This window comes from Nansenia antarctica (assembly GCF_963989245.1).
Source record: "Nansenia antarctica genome assembly, chromosome: 1".
Lineage (NCBI taxonomy): Eukaryota > Metazoa > Chordata > Actinopteri > Argentiniformes > Microstomatidae > Nansenia > Nansenia antarctica.
In genome coordinates, this window is record NC_137674.1 from 74,806,239 (window position 1) to 74,827,131 (window position 20,893).

At 45.7% G+C, this 20,893-nt stretch overlaps 2 protein-coding genes across 3 annotated transcripts in view; one reads left to right on the forward strand and one right to left on the reverse strand.

The window, feature by feature from the left end:
• ccnb2 (cyclin B2) lies at window positions 1–1,932 on the forward strand (the record flags this gene model as incomplete). Its single annotated transcript, XM_080526123.1, has 7 exons — window positions 1–81; window positions 172–507; window positions 621–779; window positions 895–1,131; window positions 1,298–1,438; window positions 1,607–1,717; window positions 1,831–1,932. The coding sequence occupies 7 exons, from the start codon at window positions 1–3 to the stop codon at window positions 1,930–1,932; spliced, it is 1,167 nt and encodes a 388-aa protein (XP_080382249.1).
• An 855-nt stretch (window positions 1,933–2,787) lies between these two features.
• The window catches only part of myo1ea (myosin IEa), a 56,568-nt gene continuing 38,462 nt past the window's right edge, over window positions 2,788–20,893 (reverse strand). The window contains exons 16-29 of one of the 2 annotated variants that reach the window (XM_080542366.1): window positions 20,369–20,450; window positions 19,658–19,764; window positions 18,658–18,756; window positions 17,836–17,980; window positions 14,412–14,526; window positions 13,818–13,987; window positions 13,451–13,596; window positions 11,688–11,834; window positions 7,711–7,868; window positions 7,463–7,555; window positions 7,104–7,311; window positions 6,477–6,512; window positions 5,239–5,408; window positions 2,788–5,023 (exon numbers count right to left, since the gene is read on the reverse strand). In XM_080542366.1, coding sequence (XP_080398492.1) covers window positions 4,947–5,023; window positions 5,239–5,408; window positions 6,477–6,512; window positions 7,104–7,311; window positions 7,463–7,555; window positions 7,711–7,868; window positions 11,688–11,834; window positions 13,451–13,596; window positions 13,818–13,987; window positions 14,412–14,526; window positions 17,836–17,980; window positions 18,658–18,756; window positions 19,658–19,764; window positions 20,369–20,450 — 1,753 coding nt within the window. In that variant the 3' untranslated portion in view covers window positions 2,788–4,946. The remainder of the gene's footprint in view (window positions 5,024–5,238; window positions 5,409–6,476; window positions 6,513–7,103; window positions 7,312–7,462; window positions 7,556–7,710; window positions 7,869–11,687; window positions 11,835–13,450; window positions 13,597–13,817; window positions 13,988–14,411; window positions 14,527–17,835; window positions 17,981–18,657; window positions 18,757–19,657; window positions 19,765–20,368; window positions 20,451–20,893) is intronic. The other variant, XM_080542367.1, reaches the window with a different exon arrangement.

Consider the following 20,893-nt stretch of genomic DNA (forward strand, 5'->3'; position numbering starts at 1 on the left):
ATGAAAAATGTTGTTTTCAGAAGAAGGGCTGTGCTGGGAGAACTCTCCAACTTTCCCAGCAAAGCGGTTCAACCGTCCACGGTACGCCTGTCATTGCATTAACTTTACTCCATTGTTGTCTCCGTTACTCTGCAAGATGGTCACCCATACAATGTATCTTGGTCCGTACAGACGACTGTTCCCACCAAGCCATCAACCAAAACAGCTCCCAACCCGAAGGCCCAGCCACCGGCCCTTCAGCGCAGACGTGAAGCAGTCTTTGTTGTTCCTCGCGCTCGCCTACACCCTGTGCGGGAAGAGCCGGATCAACACCCTGTGCGGGAAGAGCCGGATGAACCCCCTGTGCGGGAAGAGCCGGATGATGTTTCCACGAAGGAGGAGAGCTTGTGCCAGGCGTTCTCAGAGACACTCCTGGCTGTAGAGGACATTGATGCGGGGGATTCTGACATGCCACAGCTGTGCTCTGAATATGTGAAAGAGATCTATTGCTACCTGCGGAGCCTTGAGGTAATTTGGCCACCCCTATGCTCCAGTGTCACCACCTCGTTAACCATCTGCCATCAGTGACTGGCAAATAACCGTGTTGTTTTGGAGTTAAAATATCTACCCTTCCTCAACAGGTCCAGCAGTCTGTCCGGCCCCAGTACATGCAAGGGTACGAGATCAACGGACGCATGCGTGCCCTCCTCATTGACTGGATGATTCAGGTGCATTCCAAGTTCCAGCTGCTGCAGGAGACTCTGTATCTGACTGTGGCCCTCCTGGATCGCTTTCTTCAGGCAAGCCCCATCCAAGTGTTTTGTAATCTCAATTGTCTTTTTTATTTTTTTTTAAGACTTGGTTTGACACGGGGTTTTTTTTAAGACTTGGTTTGACACGGTTTCTCCTCTACAGGCGCAACAAGTCTCCCGGAGAAAGCTGCAGCTGGTCGGTGTGACAGCCATGTTTCTGGCTGCCAAATACGAGGAACTGTACTGCCCAGAAGTCGAGGACTTCGCATACATCACTGACAACGCCTTCACTTCGGCCCAGATAAGGGCGATGGAGATGATTATGCTGAGGGTTCTCGACTTCAAGCTTGGACGGCCTCTACCCCTACACTTTCTTAGGAGGTCCTCAAAGGCTGGTAATGTAAGTGGCTAACCTTGTGTGTGCATGCAGTTTTAAAAAAAGCAATCTGTAAGTCTGTGTAACCAGAGGGAGTGCAGGACTGTATGCAGTTCCTCAGCAAATGGGTTGATGTGGTGTTTTTAGCTGTTTCTAGTAGGTAATAATAATTTAAAAATGCCCCCCCAAGGCTGATGTTAAAACGCACACGCTGGCTAAGTACCTCCTAGAGCTGACCCTCCTTGACTACGACATGGTGCACTACCACCCCTCTGAGACCGCCGCTGCTGCCTCTGCCCTCTCCCAGCTGCTGCTTGAAGGGCTCCCATGGGTAAGCTGTCCCACAGACTATGGGCTTTATGGTACAGGGATGGATGCACCCACTGTGTGGGTTAGGGCACAACTGTTATGTAACTGAAACTCTTCTCTGTGGAGCGTGGTGGCCTACTGACATCCTAGATATTCCACACCGCTAATGTGATGTTTCTCTACCCTCCAGTCTCCAACACAGCAGCATTACTCCACCTATGATGAAGCCCACATCAAGCCTATCATGCAGCACATTGCCAAGAACGTGGTCACTGTCAATGAGGGGAAAACCAAGCACCAGGTAACTTCTACAATGTGTACACTGACTGCCTAGCCTCACTTTAGGCAAAATGATGAAGATGAATGGTCATCTGAACATAGGAACACAGGCCAACTCTTCATTTTGTGTTCCAGGCGGTCAAGAAGAAGTATTCAAGCAGCAAGCTTGAGTCGATCAGCCTCATCCCTCAACTGAACTCTGAAAAGATTGCGGCCCTGAATCTTTATTTCTCATGAATGATGTTATGATGTGATCAGATCATCCTCACATGCACTTTATTTTATTATTTATTATGATCGAGAACCTGGGGGGGTCTTCCATCAATGTCTCTAAAGGGAATTCCCTCTATTTTGATAACTAACAACTTATGAAAAATAAGCTTGGATTTCCCTTAAGCGACATTGGATGATCACCCGATCACCCTGGATGGCCTATTTAAATCTTTGACTGACCACCTCGATGGCCAACTGGCCTGCTGCTTTTAAGTTTGTAAATGTCACTTGTAAATGATGTTTAATGTCAGATCAAAATTAATTTGGACTCTTTTAAAAAGGTATTTATGCTGTAATTCTTTAAGATACACTATTGGCATTTAGTTCATTGTTTACCTCAAATCTTAACATGACCACTGTTGTGAATAGCTTTATTATAATGGTTGTACAAATAAACATGGATTTTAACCCTTTAAAAAAAATTGCATTTATGCCATCATTCTTAAAAATACACTATTGAAGTTTAGTTTGTTGATTACCTCAAATCTTATAACATGAACTGGTGAATAGCTTTATTCTTCTGATGTTTTGTTATGCTTTGTCCTCTCTAGATTGTTCAATGACTATTTTATGAAATGTAACATTGCATACAAACATGAAACAAACCACTACCTATTTGTCACGGCTAAGCTTTATTCATCTGATAACATGCCTATGTTAAACCTATGTATTTAAGCAAAAGGAAAAACATGGCTTCAAACAATTACAATTGTACTGATCAAGCAGTTGTATGTTCCATAACTACATTTAGTTTTATAGCAGTTGTGTCCAGTCATTGAATACATACAATAATCACATCCTTGTTTTTTGTCTTTTATTAATCCTAATGAATCAAAGGGTAAAGCACCACAACTGTCGTACCAGGTCAAATTCAACAAACCTAACACAAGTATAATGCATTCATACACAGCTGATATAGTTCAGATAATTGTGCAGCATGATGTAGAAGTAATTTGGGTAGAACCTAATTGTATATGGGCCAGCCATATTCATTCATAAAGGCACTTTACATCCAGTACCTTGTTGTTACCCTCACTCAGTTGAGCGAAGCACAGTATTGAATGACCATCCAAGTCATGTTAATTGATATGAGCATTGTTTATTGACCTTGACACTGCACTGAATGTGAGCTCATCAGACAACTTGGCTGGGTAGTGTAGCTGTCCTGTTATGAGGAAGCATGGACATCTCTGATTCGGAGGGAGGGGGTGATGAGGCATGCCTATGAGCAAATAACAAATATTTGAGTCTTCATGAAAAGCAATGCAATGCACAGTGAAGAAAATACAAATACAACAGTACATGCTTTATTAAAAGACTTTCATCTGCCATTTTTGATATTGCACAAGGATGTCTTTCAACCATTCAGAACCGAACAATCTGTGATGACGTTGCAGTTCATCTAGTCTGTGAAAGAAGCCCCAGCTGGTTTGAACATAAAAGGGATTATTTCATACAAAACTGGTCAACGGAAAATGGGAAGGAATGTGTGAGTAATGCAAAAGCTGTGCAAAACGTTTAGTGGAAACCGGAGAAAAAACTAATGAAAAAGTGAAATCCTTCTGTGCCATGAAAAACATGTGAAGTCAACAGAGCTTTCTCCTCTCCTTCAACCTGAAAGAAGTCAGCCCTCAGTAACATTAACCCCAGCCCCATATTCTTAACATACTGGAGTAACATTAACCCAGCCCCCATATTCTTAAGATACTGTCCACTTAAAAATCTGCATGAAGTGGAATGAAAACACCCAAAATATCAAAAGCAGAGAATATTTGAATAAAAAAAAAAAGATCCCGCAGAGAAAAAATACACTACAAAATTAATTTAAAAACGTAACAAACAGTAGACATATTCCTAAATATCAAGAGATGTACATACACAGATCTAAAATGCCTGTATTATAATTCTATGTAAACAAATGATTTGCTTCAGTAACTAGGCCCATCACTAGTTTGGCATCACTATCTATCCCTCATTAAAGTCCATGGATTACTGGCTGTAGCAGGAATGACCAGTCAGTCTGTATGTTCAAGGTAGTACCTGTACTGATAAAGTGCTTAGAAACCACAGACAACACACTCAGAGTACAGCACACAGAGTGGCCCTTGTGTTCTGGGGATGTTATATGCTTTTCTGAAATAATAAGGTGTTTTGGGGGGCGGGGCGTCCAGTGAAGGTGTTATGCATTCCCTTTCCTTTGAGTTATTGCCTTTGTTGAACTGACCACTAAACATTTACCTTATTTTTTAATACTTGATTATAAAACGTGTTTTTCTTATTCAATGCATTGGCTATGTGTAGAAAATAACAGTGCAATGGACTACTAAATGTCCATTTCATGTGAATGTGTTTTGTTGTGTCAAAATAAATGTATAGTCAATACTATCTGTAAATTCATCTTAGCAGCACAAATCCCCACTGAACAACATTACAGGCCGTTACAAACTGGATCTAACTCTAAAACAGCCAGACAGAGACTTCTTGGCAACCACTCTTAACTTCACCCTTTAATTTCCAAAACATGAAATTAAGAAAGATTCCATTACAACCTGGTCCCACATATCATGCATATTTAATTTCTATGCATCCAAAAGCTCACCTTAAAACCTTAGCAAGGTGACAGAGACAGGAAGGGGGGGGGGGGGAGAATGTAGAAAGCTATATATAAATACAATAAATAGTTTGTTCAGTGCTCACAGGGACTGTGTAGCCATTAACCCTGGAGAAAAACAGTCTTGTCCTCAGATCGCCCATGGAAATACAACTCCATCACACGCCTGAGGCTTCTCCTGACTGTCCACAATAAGTTGAAGGTACGTCCAGCGGCAGGCTACCATGCTGGAGTGGGGGAAATGTTTCTGTTTCTCCCTCCGTCTCTCAGCATCTCTCTCTATCTAGTAGCTCTATCTCCTCAGGGGTCAGTGGAGGTGTGTGTGTGTGTGTGTGTGTGTGTGTGACAGGAGTTCGTCAGGCAGGTCTTAGATCTTGCTGACGTAGTTGTTGGGGAAAAGGCCCTGCTTTCCCCGTAGTCTCCCCGTCCACCATCCAGAGGCATCTGGTCCAACAGGGAAGAACAAGGAGATACTCATAGTTTAGTGTGGAGAAGAGTATCATTATATATTTTTAAACTGTGTAAAAACAGAAAATGTTGGACATTTGTGTGTGATTAGTGCATGAATGCATTCATTTCCCCCTCAGTGTGAGGGTGTCATCTAGGCCTGCTGGGTCTCAGTGTGAGGGTGTCATCTAGGCCTGCTGGGTCTGGCTCACCTTCTTTGATGATGTCGATGACATCGTCCGCGTTGAAGCTCAGCTCGTCGGTGTCCTGGGCGTCATAGGCGTAGAGCGCTTTGCACTGGGGCACCTGGGGCTTGGGTTTGGGGGCAGGTTTGGGTCGCCCCCCTCCCGGAGCAGGCCTGCTAACCGTCTGTCTGTGAGCACTGGGGATCAGAGAGAGAGAGAGAGAGAGAGAGAGAGAGAGAGAGAGAGAGAGAGAGAGACCACAGGGCCGTCAGCTATCACAGAGGAAGACTCTTATCTGTTCTTAGTTTGATGCTAGTCTACTGGGCTGCTACAATGCTGCTACAATCTGTTAGCCATTAGGAAAGCTTCTGGTGATTGTGGGGCTTCAGCAAAGGTTGTGAAGTTAGATTTAAGCTGTTTCAATATGGGAAATACACATCGTGTGAGTTTGTGTGGTAATGATTGTAGTTGTACACTTCATAGTTTATTTACAAAATGCTTGACCAAATTAAGAAACAAATTGTTCACAGTTCTACCACTAGGTGGCGAGCCATCCTACTCATTTGTCTTTGAGGACTTCTCATGTAGGTGTATAAGATCGATTGGGGTAAATAGTTTAGTTTAGTTTGCAAAAACATTAACAAATGTATCAATTCATAACAGAATGAAGATGAAACACACACACACACACTCACACACACACACACACACACACACACACACACACACACACACACACACACACAACCCTCCACAATGTCCAATAAGCAAACATCACACCAAACGAATCACCAACTATACGAAAAAGTCTTGCTTCACCAACATAATATGTTCTGCAAGGAAAACTAGTTGAGGTCATCTGTGTCACCTGACAACAGACCAGGGGTGTGTGAAAAACGTTAAGAGCCCAGTAATAACAAATACGCTTATATGCACTTATATGATCAAATATTCCTTATTGCAAGGCACATGTCAATCATATGGTAGCTTTTATATGACCGAGTAAGATTCGAGAGCAAAATAGATGCCTCATCTACACAACAGAATAATTGACTGCATGTTACTGGGCTCTGACCTTTTTCTGCTCCTCATAGAGAGATTGTTGTCTCCTCTGAGGAGAGCTTTAACCTTCTTCTGACCACAGCTGTGAGAGAGAGAAGTCTACAAGCGGGAAAGAGGGAAGCTAGCTACTAGAGAGCCAGGGAGAGATATGGCTAGGCCTGAACCATCACCCAAAACACCGCAACACAACACTCAAGACTCACATTCCTCCATTTGAAGCTGCCCGTCCGACTCCGTTACTATAAAGGAATACAATCAGCCAAGTTACAGCAGGACAGTGTGTGTGTGTGTGTGTGTGTGCGTGTGTGTGTGTGTGTCCTTGTTCTGGGCACTGCACCATACACCACCGACAACCACAAACACTTCCTCATACACACCATCCACTGACACCACCTGATTCTGATAAACACACACACCACCTTTTGATGCTACAGTCATATTCCCAATACAGCATTGACTCACTGTGTTGGTTGTAGATGACAGTGAAATGATATCAAATTAATCGATTATTTCTTTATTCATGTGCATTGATACTATGCAGTTACGTATTCCACATTGTGCTTTGTGATGGATAATATACCGAATGTTTAACTCAGTACCTCACTGTTTATATGTCAAATAACCACAGCGGTATTCCATCAGTCATTAAAGGAAAATCCAGTCTTTTTTTTTTTATAAATCTCACGAGATCAAAATAAGTCTCGCAAAATGTATCAATATAAGCCTGGATTTTCCTTTAGTGTCGTTGATGGAATACCACCCCATCTATGTCTAATAATAAACCATGATCTGTGTTGTCGGTGTGTGTGGCGGGTCGTGCCGGGCCTCACCCTGCGGCCCCCTGGTCCGGGACCTTCAGACAGTCCAGGTTGGGCGGAGGCTTGCTGCTCCGCTCCTTCAGCGGGTTGACGTTGTTGGGCAGGAAGGGGCGGCCTGCGCTGCCTGACGACGGGGGCCTGTGATTGGCGGCGTGTTGGGAGGAGTTCCTCTGATTGGCCAGGTGGTTGACGTTCTTCGGTCCGCCGTTCTGATGGGCCACTGTGAAAACCAACGAGGTGTGATGTCATACAAGCTGATACAGTGAAAGAAATCTACTAAATCGCTATCGACAGTGATTCTTCTTGGTAAGTGTACCATTTAAGGTACCTCCTGATCAACCATGTTGTATCTTGGTCTCCATGTGAGTTACCTGGAGGTCCGGGTGCAGCCCTGGAGGGGGTGTTCTGGTGGGTTCTGGTGGGTTGGCTGGACCGGCTCTGGGTGAAGCCTTTCTTGGTGGGACCTGCAGAGGGGATTCCCCCGTCAGTAAACAGTAGACTAATGGTCTCTACAGAGAAAGAGTACTGGGGTGGCGTCTGTGTATTGGAGTGGCCTTCACGCAGGGTAGAACCATCCAGACAGGGAAGGTACAGTACATGGTGGACGTGTCGTACTCACGTGTGTTCTTGGGCAGGCCGGGGCCGATGCTGACCTGCAGCGACTTGGAGGACGGCTTCAGTACCGCCACGTCTCCCTGGCCCTGGACAAACTGGACCTGCCTGGAGCCGCCCGCGCTCAGGAAGCCCCAGCTCTCCTTCTTCAGCTTCAGCTCCAGACTGAAGGGCAGAACAACAGACATGTCTTACTACCTCACCAACAACAACAGACATGTCTTACTACCTCAGCAACAACAACAGACATGTCTTACTACCTCACCAACAACAACAGATATGTCTTACTACCTCACCAACAACAACAGACATACCTTACTACCTCACCAACAACAACAGACATGTCTTACTACCTCACCAACAACAACAGACATGTCTTACTACCTCACCAACAACAACAGACATACCTTACTACCTCACCAACAACAACAGACATGTCTTACTACCTCACCAACAACAACAGACATGTCTTACTACCTCACCAACAACAACAGACATGTCTTACTACCTCAGCAACAACAACAGACATGTCTTACTACCTCACCAACAACAACAGACATACCTTACTACCTCACCAACAACAACAGACATGTCTTACTACCTCACCAACAACAACAGACATGTCTTACTACCTCACCAACAACAATAGACATACCTTACTACCTCACCAACAACAACAGACATACCTTACTACCTCACCAACAACAACAGACATACCTTACTACCTCACCAACAACAACAGACATACCTTACTACCTCACCAACAACAACAGACATACCTTACTACCTCACCAACAACAACAGACATACCTTACTACCTCACCAACAACAACAGACATGTCTTACTACCTCACCAACAACAACAGACATACCTTACTACCTCACCAACAACAACAGACATGTCTTACTACCTCACCAACAACAACAGACATGTCTTACTACCTCACCAACAACAACAGACATACCTTACTACCTCACCAACAACAACACATACCTTACTACCTCACCAACAACAACAGACATGTCTTACTACCTCACCAACAACAACAGACATGTCTTACTACCTCACCAACAACAACAGACATGTCTTACTACCTCAACAACAACAACAGACATGTCTTACTACCTCAGCAACAACAACAGACATGTCTTACTACCTCAGCAACAACAACAGACATGTCTTACTACCTCAACAACAACAACAGACATGTCTTACTACCTCACCAACAACAACAGACATGTCTTACTACCTCACCAACAACAACAGACATGTCTTACTACCTCACCAACAACAACAGACATGTCTTACTACCTCACCAACAACAACAGACATGTCTTACTACCTCACCAACAACAACAGACATGTCTTACTACCTCACCAACAACAACAGACATGTCTTACTACCTCACCAACAACAACAGCAGACATACCGTACTACCTCACCAACAACAACAGACATGTCTTACTACCTCACCAACAACAACAGACATGTCTTACTACCTCACCAACAACAACAGACATACCTTACTACCTCACCAACAACAACAACAGACATACCGTAATACCTCACCAACAACAACAGACATGTCTTACTACCTCACCACCAACAACAACAGACATACCGTACTACCTCACCAACAACAACAGACATGTCTTACTACCTCACCAACAACAACAGACATGTCTTACTACCTCAGCAACAACAACAGACATGTCTTACTACCTCACCAACAACAACAGACATGTCTTACTACCTCACCAACAACAACAGACATGTCTTACTACCTCACCAACAACAACAGACATACCTTACTACCTCAACAACAACAACAGACATGTCTTACTACCTCACCAACAACAACAGACATGTCTTACTACCTCACCAACAACAACAGACATGTCTTACTACCTCACCAACAACAACAGACATACCTTACTACCTCACCAACAACAACAGACATGTCTTACTACCTCACCAACAACAACAGACATACCGTACTACCTCACCAACAACAACAGACATACCTTACTACCTCACCAACAACAACAGACATGTCTTACTACCTCACCAACAACAACAGACATACCGTACTACCTCACCAACAACAACAGACATACCTTACTACCTCACCAACAACAACAGACATACCTTACTACCTCACCAACAACAACAGACATGTCTTACTACCTCACCAACAACAACAGACATGTCTTACTACCTCACCAACAACAACAACAGACATGTCTTACTACCTCAGCAACAACAACAGACATGTCTTACTACCTCACCAACAACAACAGACATGTCTTACTACCTCACCAACAACAACAGACATGTCTTACTATCTCACCAACAACAACAGACATGTCTTACTACCTCAGCAACAACAACAGACATGTCTTACTACCTCACCAACAACAACAGACATGTCTTACTACCTCACCAACAACAACAGACATGTCTTACTACCTCACCAACAACAACAGACATGTCTTACTACCTCACCAACAACAACAGACATGTCTTACTACCTCACCAACAACAACAGACATGTCTTACTACCTCACCAACAACAACAGACATGTCTTACTACCTCACCAACAACAACAGACATGTCTTACTACCTCACCAACAACAACAGACATGTCTTACTACCTCACCAACAACAACAGACATGTCTTACTACCTCACCAACAACAACAGACATGTCTTACTACCTCAGCAACAACAACAGACATACCTTACTACCTCACCAACAACAACAGACATGTCTTACTACCTCACCAACAACAACAGACATGTCTTACTACCTCAGCAACAACAACAGACATACCTTACTACCTCACCAACAACAACAGACATGTCTTACTACCTCACCAACAACAACAGACATGTCTTACTACCTCACCAACAACAACAGACATGTCTTACTACCTCAGCAACAACAACAGACATACCTTACTACCTCACCAACAACAACAGACATGTCTTACTACCTCACCAACAACAACAGACATGTCTTACTACCTCACCAACAACAACAGACATGTCTTACTACCTCACCAACAACAACAGACATGTCTTACTACCTCACCAACAACAACAGACATGTCTTACTACCTCACCAACAACAACAGACATGTCTTACTACCTCACCAACAACAGACATACCTTACTACCTCACCAACAACAACAGACATGTCTTACTACCTCACCAACAACAACAGACATACCTTACTACCTCACCAACAACAACAGACATGTCTTACTACCTCACCAACAACAACAGACATGTCTTACTACCTCACCAACAACAACAGACATACCTTACTACCTCACCAACAACAACAGACATGTCTTACTACCTCACCAACAACAACAGACATGTCTTACTACCTCACCAACAACAACAGACATGTCTTACTACCTCACCAACAACAACAGACATGTCTTACTACCTCACCAACAACAACAGACATGTCTTACTACCTCACCAACAACAACAGACATGTCTTACTACCTCAGCAACAACAACAGACATGTCTTACTACCTCACCAACAACAACAGACATGTCTTACTACCTCACCAACAACAACAGACATACCTTACTACCTCACCAACAACAACAGACATGTCTTACTACCTCACCAACAACAACAGACATACCTTACTACCTCAACAATAACAACAGACATGTCTTACTACCTCACCAACAACAACAACAAAAACAACAACAACAACAACAGACATGCCTTACTACCTCACCAACAACAAAAAACATCTGTCATAAAACAGATGAAACATGACTTGGCCGCTGGAAAGAGACATAGAAATGTGTGCAGGAGTCACATCTGTTTTCTTGTACATTGGTTGAATCTGCATTCTTGTCCAATAGTTCTGTCTGTCACTGTTCACTGTTCGTCTTGTTCACCTGTGTACGGCTCTACTCATGCATAAAGACAGGTGTTTGGGTTTACATACGTGGTGGCAAACTTGAGGGGCAGTTTCCTCTGGGTCTTCTCCTCGAACCTGCGGGCGAGCAGGCTGATTAACTCAGTCTTAAAGGTGCACTCCAGCAGGCTGTCGTACTCCTGCTCATGGAGGATCAAGAGGTCGTCCTGCATGGTGCTGTGGAGAGAGAGACAGGGACGGACGGGGGTCAATGGAGGAACACATTTGGGAAATGTACTAGAGATCTGGCGAAATGTACTAGAGATCTGGTTAAATGCACTAGAGATCTGGTTAAATGCACTAGACTAGAGATCTGGTTAAATGTACTAGAGATCTGGTTAAATGTACCAGAGATCTGGTTAAATGTACCAGAGATCTGGTTAAATGTACCAGAGATCTGGTTAAATGTACCTGAGATCTGGTTAAATGTACCTGAGATCTGGTTAAATGTACCAGAGATCTGGTTAAATGTACCAGAGATCTGGTTAAATGTACCAGAGATCTGGTTAAATGTACCAGAGATCTGGTTAAATGTACCAGAGATCTGGTTAAATGTACTTTTAAATCAAGTTGATGTGAAGTTCGTTGATATGAGAGAAGAGGGTTGGGGAAGTCAATTCTATCATTTGTGCTTCATTGTAATGTTTATGAAAATGAGTTTATTTTCTTGACGGTGATAAAGAGAGAGATAGAGACAGTTTCAGCCCACGGGTCAGGCAAATGACAGCGTCAGGCCTCAATGAGGCGTTACCCAGAGCTTACATTTGCATACGAGCAGAGAGGCAAACAAAGCAGCAGGTAACTAAGGAGAGAGGAGACACACACAGCGACACACTGTTCCCCCCAATGAACTCTCCGTCGTCTTGAATGAGCTTTTTACTACGCCTGCTTTCCCTCGCGGCACCACCTGGTTCATATTACCCACAACCCCCCACTCACATTGTAGAAGGCTTTGTAGAGGTATAGACATGTGGCTTTTCAGTCAATGTCCCCACCGACTACAAAGCCCCCTTCAAATCGTGTGTAACATTCAAACACGTATGCTCTAAATAACAAGCCAACTAGAATGCCCTGTTGATGACTGACTTTTCAAGTACTCTACACTCCTTCATTAGCATGGTTAAGACTGTAAATATGACACTGCTTTTGTCCAGGGTTTGAGATGTGGATGAAATAAGGTTTTTTATATAGCCTCCACACACAAAGGAGCAGACATATACAAGAGGAGGTTTCAATCTATTCCATATGTTGGTAATACCCCATGTGTGACATTAAAAGGAACATGGGGACTGGTGTGATTGAAAATCCAGACCATCGGCTTTGAAGTAGCTTTCTTGCGCTTCTGCAGATGGCTGTAGTTTAACATGGTGGGTTTTGCCTGGTCTGTCTGCGTCGGGTGTGAAGGGGGTTGTCGGCTGGTTCCGCAGGTCTCTGTCAAGTGTTTCTGGGAAAAGCTGAGTGTGTGGAGTGTTTCTTTACTGACTTTCTTTACTCGTTAAGTTAAAAGTGAGTGTTATATTTCGGGAATTCTTATGAGTGGTTTCGATGTTTACTATATTTTCCAGGAGCTTTGTTTGTCTTCCCAACCAGGGACTCTCACTGTGTACACGGTGCAGCTGTGTCTGTTCTGACTGTCGGTGAAAACAGTTACACTTTAACTAGCTGACCTTGTGAGGCCTGGAGTCTTCTGGCACTGTGTGTTCCTAAAGAGAGTAAACACCCTCCTGTGTGGCATCTGGGTTGGCATCTGACCCTGTTAGCCACCGTACAGAGCTCAGGACCTGGGGTCTTACCTGAGAGACACAGCCAAGATCTTCTCCACCTCGATCCGCCTCTTGAGCACCTCCATCACCTGGCCTCGCTCAGGCCCCTGCTTCACCTTCTCCCTCCCAATCAGATACACACACTTGGGCGTCAGGATCAAGTCCCTCTTGATACCCTGACCATGGAAACGGACGTAGAGAGGAGAGAAATTGTCATTACTTGTCATTACTGTTTCATATTCACATCCGTATTGATCACATTCACCGCCACAGCTGTCTGTATTTCCTCCTCCTCCTCCCCCCCAAAAAAGGAAACCCTATCAAGACAGAAACATTGAGGAGATATGAAAAAAGAAAAATACAAATAAAAAACACTGAGAGAAGCAGGAGCGCTCACCTTGAAGCGCCGGTCGTATTTAGTGACTTTGTCAGCAAAGTCGATCTTCTCCCTCTTGGCCAGGAACTGTCGGAGCTCAGGCCTGTCGTCCATGCCCAGGTAGTCTCCTACGAAGTTCCTGTTGAGGCTGTGTCTCCTCCTCTCCTTCCTGTTCACCAGCAGGTCAGAGGCTGGGGACAGGACACACAGGGACACACAGGAACACGTCAGGGACACGTCAGTTACACACAGGGACACAGGAAAACATAGCCAGACCACATTTCTGTAGGCTGATATCTATATCCGTGAAAAATGCAAGGTTTTGAAGTGTAAATGTTTTCATTCTGGATTAGGACTATTTGTTTTGAGAGAGTGGAGAATCTCTGGTATGGCAGGATCGTCTACCTTTAGAGTAAAACATTAAAAAATCGACTATAAACATGTATGTAAACATGTATGTTTCTCTTATCTTATCTGCTCTACGGGTTTTTCACTTCCCTTACTGAGGTTGTGTGAGAGGCTGTCTGTACAGTCAGGACAGTGAGAGAGATAAACACACACACTCACACACATTCTCTTTCACACGCGTGCACACACACACAGTGTGTCACCCACCTTCTTCTCTCATCTGGACGTACTTCTTGCGGGCCCTGTACTTGCGCCAGGCCTTCTGGATGGCCCTGGCGTAGCCGTCAAACTTACGCTCCCTCGTCTCCTCCAATAGGAAGAGCTGCAGAGAGAGAGAGACAGAGAGAGGGGGAGAGAGAGAGAGAGAGACAGAGAGAGTGAGAGAGAGAGAGAGAGAGAGAGAGAGAGAGAGAGAGAGAGAGAGAGAGAGAGAGAGAGAGAGAGAGAGAGGTAAGCTGAGTCACTCATACCTGTATAACCTGGAACTGGACAAACATACTGGGCATTCCTCAGGTGCAGTTCCACCCAAACACAATGACAGGGGTGACTGCACTGTACGATGACAGCACTGACATTCTGCAAATGCCTGAATACAGACCAACACACAAACACCGTGTGGTTGGTTGTCAGATTGCTATTATTATCAACGGATAGACATCTGAAACAGGCTGTCTGGTCAAGGAGAACATCTTCCCTCTTCCCTCTCCTCGCACAGCACCAGTGGCGTGGGTGGGCCGTGTCTGAAGCCCACCCCTGGCTGGCTGTATCCTGTCTCTACCCTGGTCTCTCTCCCGCTCCTCAACAGTCTCCATGTCGTTTCCTGGTCGGGCCTCTGGACACCTCGCCATCTCTCCCTGCCCTCGCCCAGACTAAACATCCTGCTCACTCACGCACACCCGACGCAGGCCTGGTACAGACACCCACACTCACACTCACACTCACACTCACACTCACACTCACACTCACACTCACACTCACACTCACACTCACACTCACACTCACACTCACACTCACACTCACACTCACACTCACACTCACACACACACTCACACACACACTCACACTCACACACACACACACACACACACACACGCAGCTTCTGCCTTGTCCTATCACCATCACCTCAGATCAAATCCAAATGTATTCATAAAGCACTTTGAAAACTAGATTATAATTTTTTGACATATAATGAAACATTTGTATAGAACAATAATAGCGACCATGACAACATGAAACTGCTATAGTGTCCCATTTTGGCGGGAGATTCACAAAAATCTGGAAGCTATTTTTGAAATTAACATCCCCTTCAACTGTGACACCTTATACCTGGGAAACATTTCATTCGAAAAAATGGAACAGTAACGACAGAAAATTTATATTGATACTTCTGGTAGCAAGTAAAAAGGCTATCACAAGAAAATGGTTAAAGCCAGACGTACCTACAGTGGATGAATGGATAGATATAATTCATGATATACTGTATATATAATGGAAAAGATGTCATACTCCCTTAGAATTCAGGTAGAAAAATTATATCGGATCTGGACGAAATGGACGGGATATGTTAAACCTGTACAGTCAGATTTCTGTTGAACTGTTAAAAGAACAGGAGAGGGTGATGTCATTTTGTTTATTTTCTTGAATCATTTTCTATTCTAATCTATGTCATATGTAAGATGAAAGCTGCCCAAGTTCACTCGCTATTTCTTTTTCTTTTCTTTTTTATTTGTTTGTTTTTGTTTTTGTTTTATTTTACTTAATATAAAAAAGAAAAAAATACTTTGGTCATAGGAACTGAGTTGATTGTGATATGTTGAATGTAATGACGATTGTTGTAACCAATGACCATTGACAATAAAAAGAACATTTAAAAAAAGAAACTGCTATAGTGACTGAGGAACCAGATGAATGTGTGAGTTTCTACAGAGCAGCACCTGTGACACCTCAGACAGACAGTGAACCAGGGCCCATCCTTCACCACCCTGTGATGGTGTCTACCCTCTCCTCAGAGCTGCTGGCCTGGAGTCACACTAGGCCATCTTATTGCATGCAAAGAAGAAAAAAAAGAAACATGCTTTTTAGTCATGAACTAATTACTTTGTGTCAGCGCCTTATCAGAGAGGGAGGTTTGTTTTGAGAAGCCTGGTAGGGAACCGCCCTGTGTGATATTTGTGTTTCATAAGAACACGTCAGGTCACGTGGACTGAGGAGGGCAGCGTGGGGGGAGGAGGGCAGTGTGGGGGGAGGGCAGTGTGGGGGGAGGGCAGTGTGGGGGGAGGAGGGCAGCGTGGGGGGAGGAGGGCAGCGTGGTGGGAGGGCAGTGTGGGGGGAGGAGGGCAGCGTGGGGGGAGGAGGGCAGCGTGGGGGGAGGAGGGCAGTGTGGGGGGAGGGCAGTGTGGGGGGAGGAGGGCAGCGTGGGGGGAGGAGGGCAGTGTGGGGGGAGGGCAGTGTGGGGGGAGGAGGGCAGCGTGGGGGGAGGAGGGCAGCGTGGGGGGAGGGGGTCAGTGTGGGGGGAGGGGGGCAGCGTGGGGGGAGGGCAGTGTGGGGGGGAGGAGGGCAGCGTGGGGGGAGGAGGGCAGCGTGGGGGGAGGAGGGTGGGGGGAGGAGGGCAGCGTGGGGGGAGGAGCGTGGGGGGAGGAGGGCAGCGTGGGGGGAGGAGGGCAGCGTGGGGGGAGGAGCGTGGGGGGAGGAGGGCAGCGTGGGGGGAGGAGCGTGGGGGGAGGAGGGCAGCGTGGGGGGAGGAGGGCAGCGTGGGGGGAGGAGCGTGGGGGGAGGAGGGCAGCGTGGGGGGAGGGGGGCCGTGGCAGTCCACTGCTGCACGCTCACGCCCGGGAATAACTCAAGACATTCAGGCTGAACCAAGAAAGGGCTGATTCAGGACTGATTCAGGTGTGTGTGTGTGTGTGTGTGTGTGTGTGTGTGTGTGTGTGTGGCGTGTGCGTTTGTGTCTACACAAATGTAAATAAGTGAGCTCACAAGCGTAGCTTTCATAGAAACTCCCAAAAAACTGCAGCTATGGTGGAAAAAGCAAACACAACGTCCAATGTCCCGCCACCCCTCCACGACCACAGCCTCACACTTGTGTATGAGTTTCAGTGTAGTGTTGACTCAACAGCGCTGACGTGGGCCTGAGGGCTGGGTCTGACTAACCCCTCCACCTTCCTGCTTCCCCAGAATAATGATACTGACATGTAAGCTGGACACTAGTACCTTTTATGGTGTTCAGTCTAAGAACACAATAGGCCGGTTTCACAGACAAGGCTTAAGCCTAATCCTAGACTAAAAAGCATATTCAATGGAGATTTTCATGGAAAGTGTGATTTAGTCCAGGACTAGTCTTAAGCCTTGTCTGTGAAACCCGCCCTAAGTCTTGCATTTACATTTTTCCCTGGCTGACAGCAGAATTATGGGATACCAAACGTCCATGGCAACGACACCATGGAAGCTTGACATTCTAATTCCATGCCTGTACTAGCCTATGAGAAGGAAGTTAGGTAGGTGGTGTTTTTACTGGACGAAGGGCAGGTTTGTGGTATATTTTCCTGGAAACGGTACCTATAGGAGAAAATGTCGTGGAAGGGGCTGGTTTGAGGTACCTAGTCTCTGTGAAGGCAGGTTTGGGGGGTCTTACCGACTCTGGGGCTTTGACGAAGATCTTGGTGCGTCCCAGCTGGAACTGCTCCTGGTCCATGTTGACAGACCGTAAGAGATGAAGGACACCCTGCTTCTCATCCCCGCGCCATGTTGGCCAAGTCTCTTTAGTCAGGATAGCATACCTGGGAAAGAGAGAGGGAGAGAGACACAGACAAAATGGAGGTTTACGGAGAGGAACATTTATAATAGAAAGCGCAACTCCTCATTATAAAAATGTTGGACAACGCCTTACTGCATTTGCGAGGGAGTATGTCTTTTAGAAAAGACAAGCAATACATAGCGGGAGCAAGGCGTGGGGTGGGCAGGCTAGCCCTGCCCTGTATGACGCAAGGGAGAGGAAAGAAATTCTGGCGCTCACTCAGAAAGTAGATCATTCACCACAAACGTTGTTGCTCAAAAACAATAACCAAAGTCAGTTCAGTAGAGCAGTTTCACCATGACTCTTCCTTGTGTGTAGAAAAGCTTACAACAGTAGCCCCTGGCCGGAGCCAGTCTGTTCTGTGTGTTTCAGCAGGCCCAGGCCCAGCACAGCGCCCGCGCTCCCTCAGCTCTGCCAACACTAACATTAGCAAAGTGACTACTTCCTGATTGCCTCCAAATGTCGACCCTGTCCTCTCCCTGAGCCTCTCTCCCCCGTCCCCCCCTCCCACTGCTGACAGGCGGGGGGGGGGGTACAAAACCAACCACTGTCCTTAGTCCACGAGGCAGGGCGGAGAGTGTCGTGCGACAGAAAGTCAGGTCGAAATGGTAGCAGTCATTCACTGACTTACGCCTTCTCCTTTCCTCTGATTCTCTTTACCTGTTGAGGAACTTCTTGAACATTCTGCGGTAGGCGTAGCCAGCACGCCTCACCCTGATGTTCTCCTTCAGACCCAGATACTCCACCTGGTGCTTCACCCTGGGGACAGAAAGGAGAGAAATACACCAACCGTCATCAATACTGTACCTAAAGATCAATGTTTTGTAGGTCTGTAAAGGTCTCCGAAAGGTAACAAATCTAAATAGACTAATACCCACGTACCCAAATAGACTTTACCCATGTAAACCGACTCCATACCCTCTTGTTTTTCTTACACTTTAGGAGTTTTACAGACATCAAACTGTCGTTCTTTTTATTAAAACAGTGCATTATGATTTGTTTGTGTTCCACCTGAAGGTGGCGCTATCCCCTGAACCTATGTGTAATTTCCCCTCTGTTTTTTCCCCAACACAACCCTTAGGAATCCTTTCACGCACGCAGGCTTCCTGTGCAAACACGGGTTCCGGTGCTAATTAGCCGAGCCAAGTCCGTTAGGTCCTTGAACAATACAGCACCCTGGATCAGTACATCTCGTTCCCAACCAACCCCTCCGCTCCGTCCAGGGAAGAAAGAGAGGGAAGGAAGAAAGAGAGGGAAGGAAGAAAGAGAGAGGGAGGCAGAGTGAGAGTGTTTAAAGAGACTTCCTCCATCACACGGTGGCAGGGGTCCGTTACATGAAGTCATAAGAATAATAACTTCAGGGTGGAGGTAGGCAGCATCTCTCCCTGCTCAATATGCACAAACGACAGTTCCCAGATAGATAGAACTGGAAAAGGTGTCCGTCCTTAAGAGTTTCTCTCACACCAAAAGGACCCTTGATATTTTGATATTTCAGAGTGCATGACCGTCCCTAAGAACATCTGGAACTCTCTGAAATATTGACGTTGAAGTGAGATGCTATCAGTCAGTGACACAGCCACACATCCAGAGCAGTAGGGACTAGAGAGGGGTTGACCCAGTACAGTAGGGGGCAGAGGGACCAGAGAGAGGAGTCACTCACCGGCTCTCCTCCCAGTCTTTGGACTTCTTAGTCTCGTTGGGTTTGATGCAGCGGATGTAGTGAGGAGTGCACTTCATCAATGTCTGGACCAGATCATTGGCTTGTTTCTGCAAAGGGGGAGGAAGAGGAGAAGGAGGAGGACGATGTGAAGGAGTTAGTGGAGGTTTCATAGTATTTTCATAGCAGTTTCATAGTATTTCAAACAATCTTAAAGTCTCTAAATATTTTTTATTTTTTATATTGAGACGTATTCAATGACTGTCTGTCCTTCTGGCTGGGGTGCTCAGGGACATTGAGCAGGCTGACAAGGCTGAGATTAATAAGTGGAATCTCTGCTGTGTGTCATATGTGTCAGAGGCTCAACCCTGATAAGTAGTGGTCTGTCATCACTAGAATAACACAGAGACAACGCCGAAACAACACTGGTGTGAATGGGCTGTTCATCCCTGGGTGCTGGGCTGCACCTGACACAGAGAGAAGGGCAGGTGGCTACGTGACCCCCGTAGATACACACGTGACCCCCATAGATTCACACCTGTCACTGTGGTATGAAGTACAAACACGCACAGACACACGCACGCACACACACACACACGCACAAGTGAACACGCACACACCTGCACACACGCGTGCACACACACACACACACACACACACACACACACACACACACACACACACACACACCACACCTCACAGTTCAAAACACACCTTGATCTTACTGCCCGCTGTTGTAGGTCGGCCCTTCTTCTCTGAGTTGAGGTTTTCTGTAAACAGGGTCCTGATAAAAGCTCTGAAGGAGACAGACAGACAGACAGGGAGTCAGGGAGTCAGACAGACAGACAGGGAGTCAGACAGACAGACAGACAGACAGAGTCATGTGTAAAAGACCACTGGTAAACAGAGCTGATTCAACTGTTTCATTCTGAACACTAAGAGCTAGTTTTCCACTGTTTTTGTCAGCAGCAAACTTTGGTCCCTGGAATCTCTGAGCTGGATGCCAGTGGCTGGGCTCAGCTCGCATTATTGTTCAGCTTCAGGGGACAGAGCCGAATGTTGAATACCTGTGGTTATCTCCCGCTCTCCTGCCAAACTGTGACTTTCACTTCCTCGAAAATGTGCCTTTTTTATTGTACTGGAAAGTTTGACCAGCAAGTATGGTATTCTGTGTCCCATTCCTCTTAAATCAGGCTACAGTATTTCCTCACTCACAACATTGTCCCAAAAACCATGATG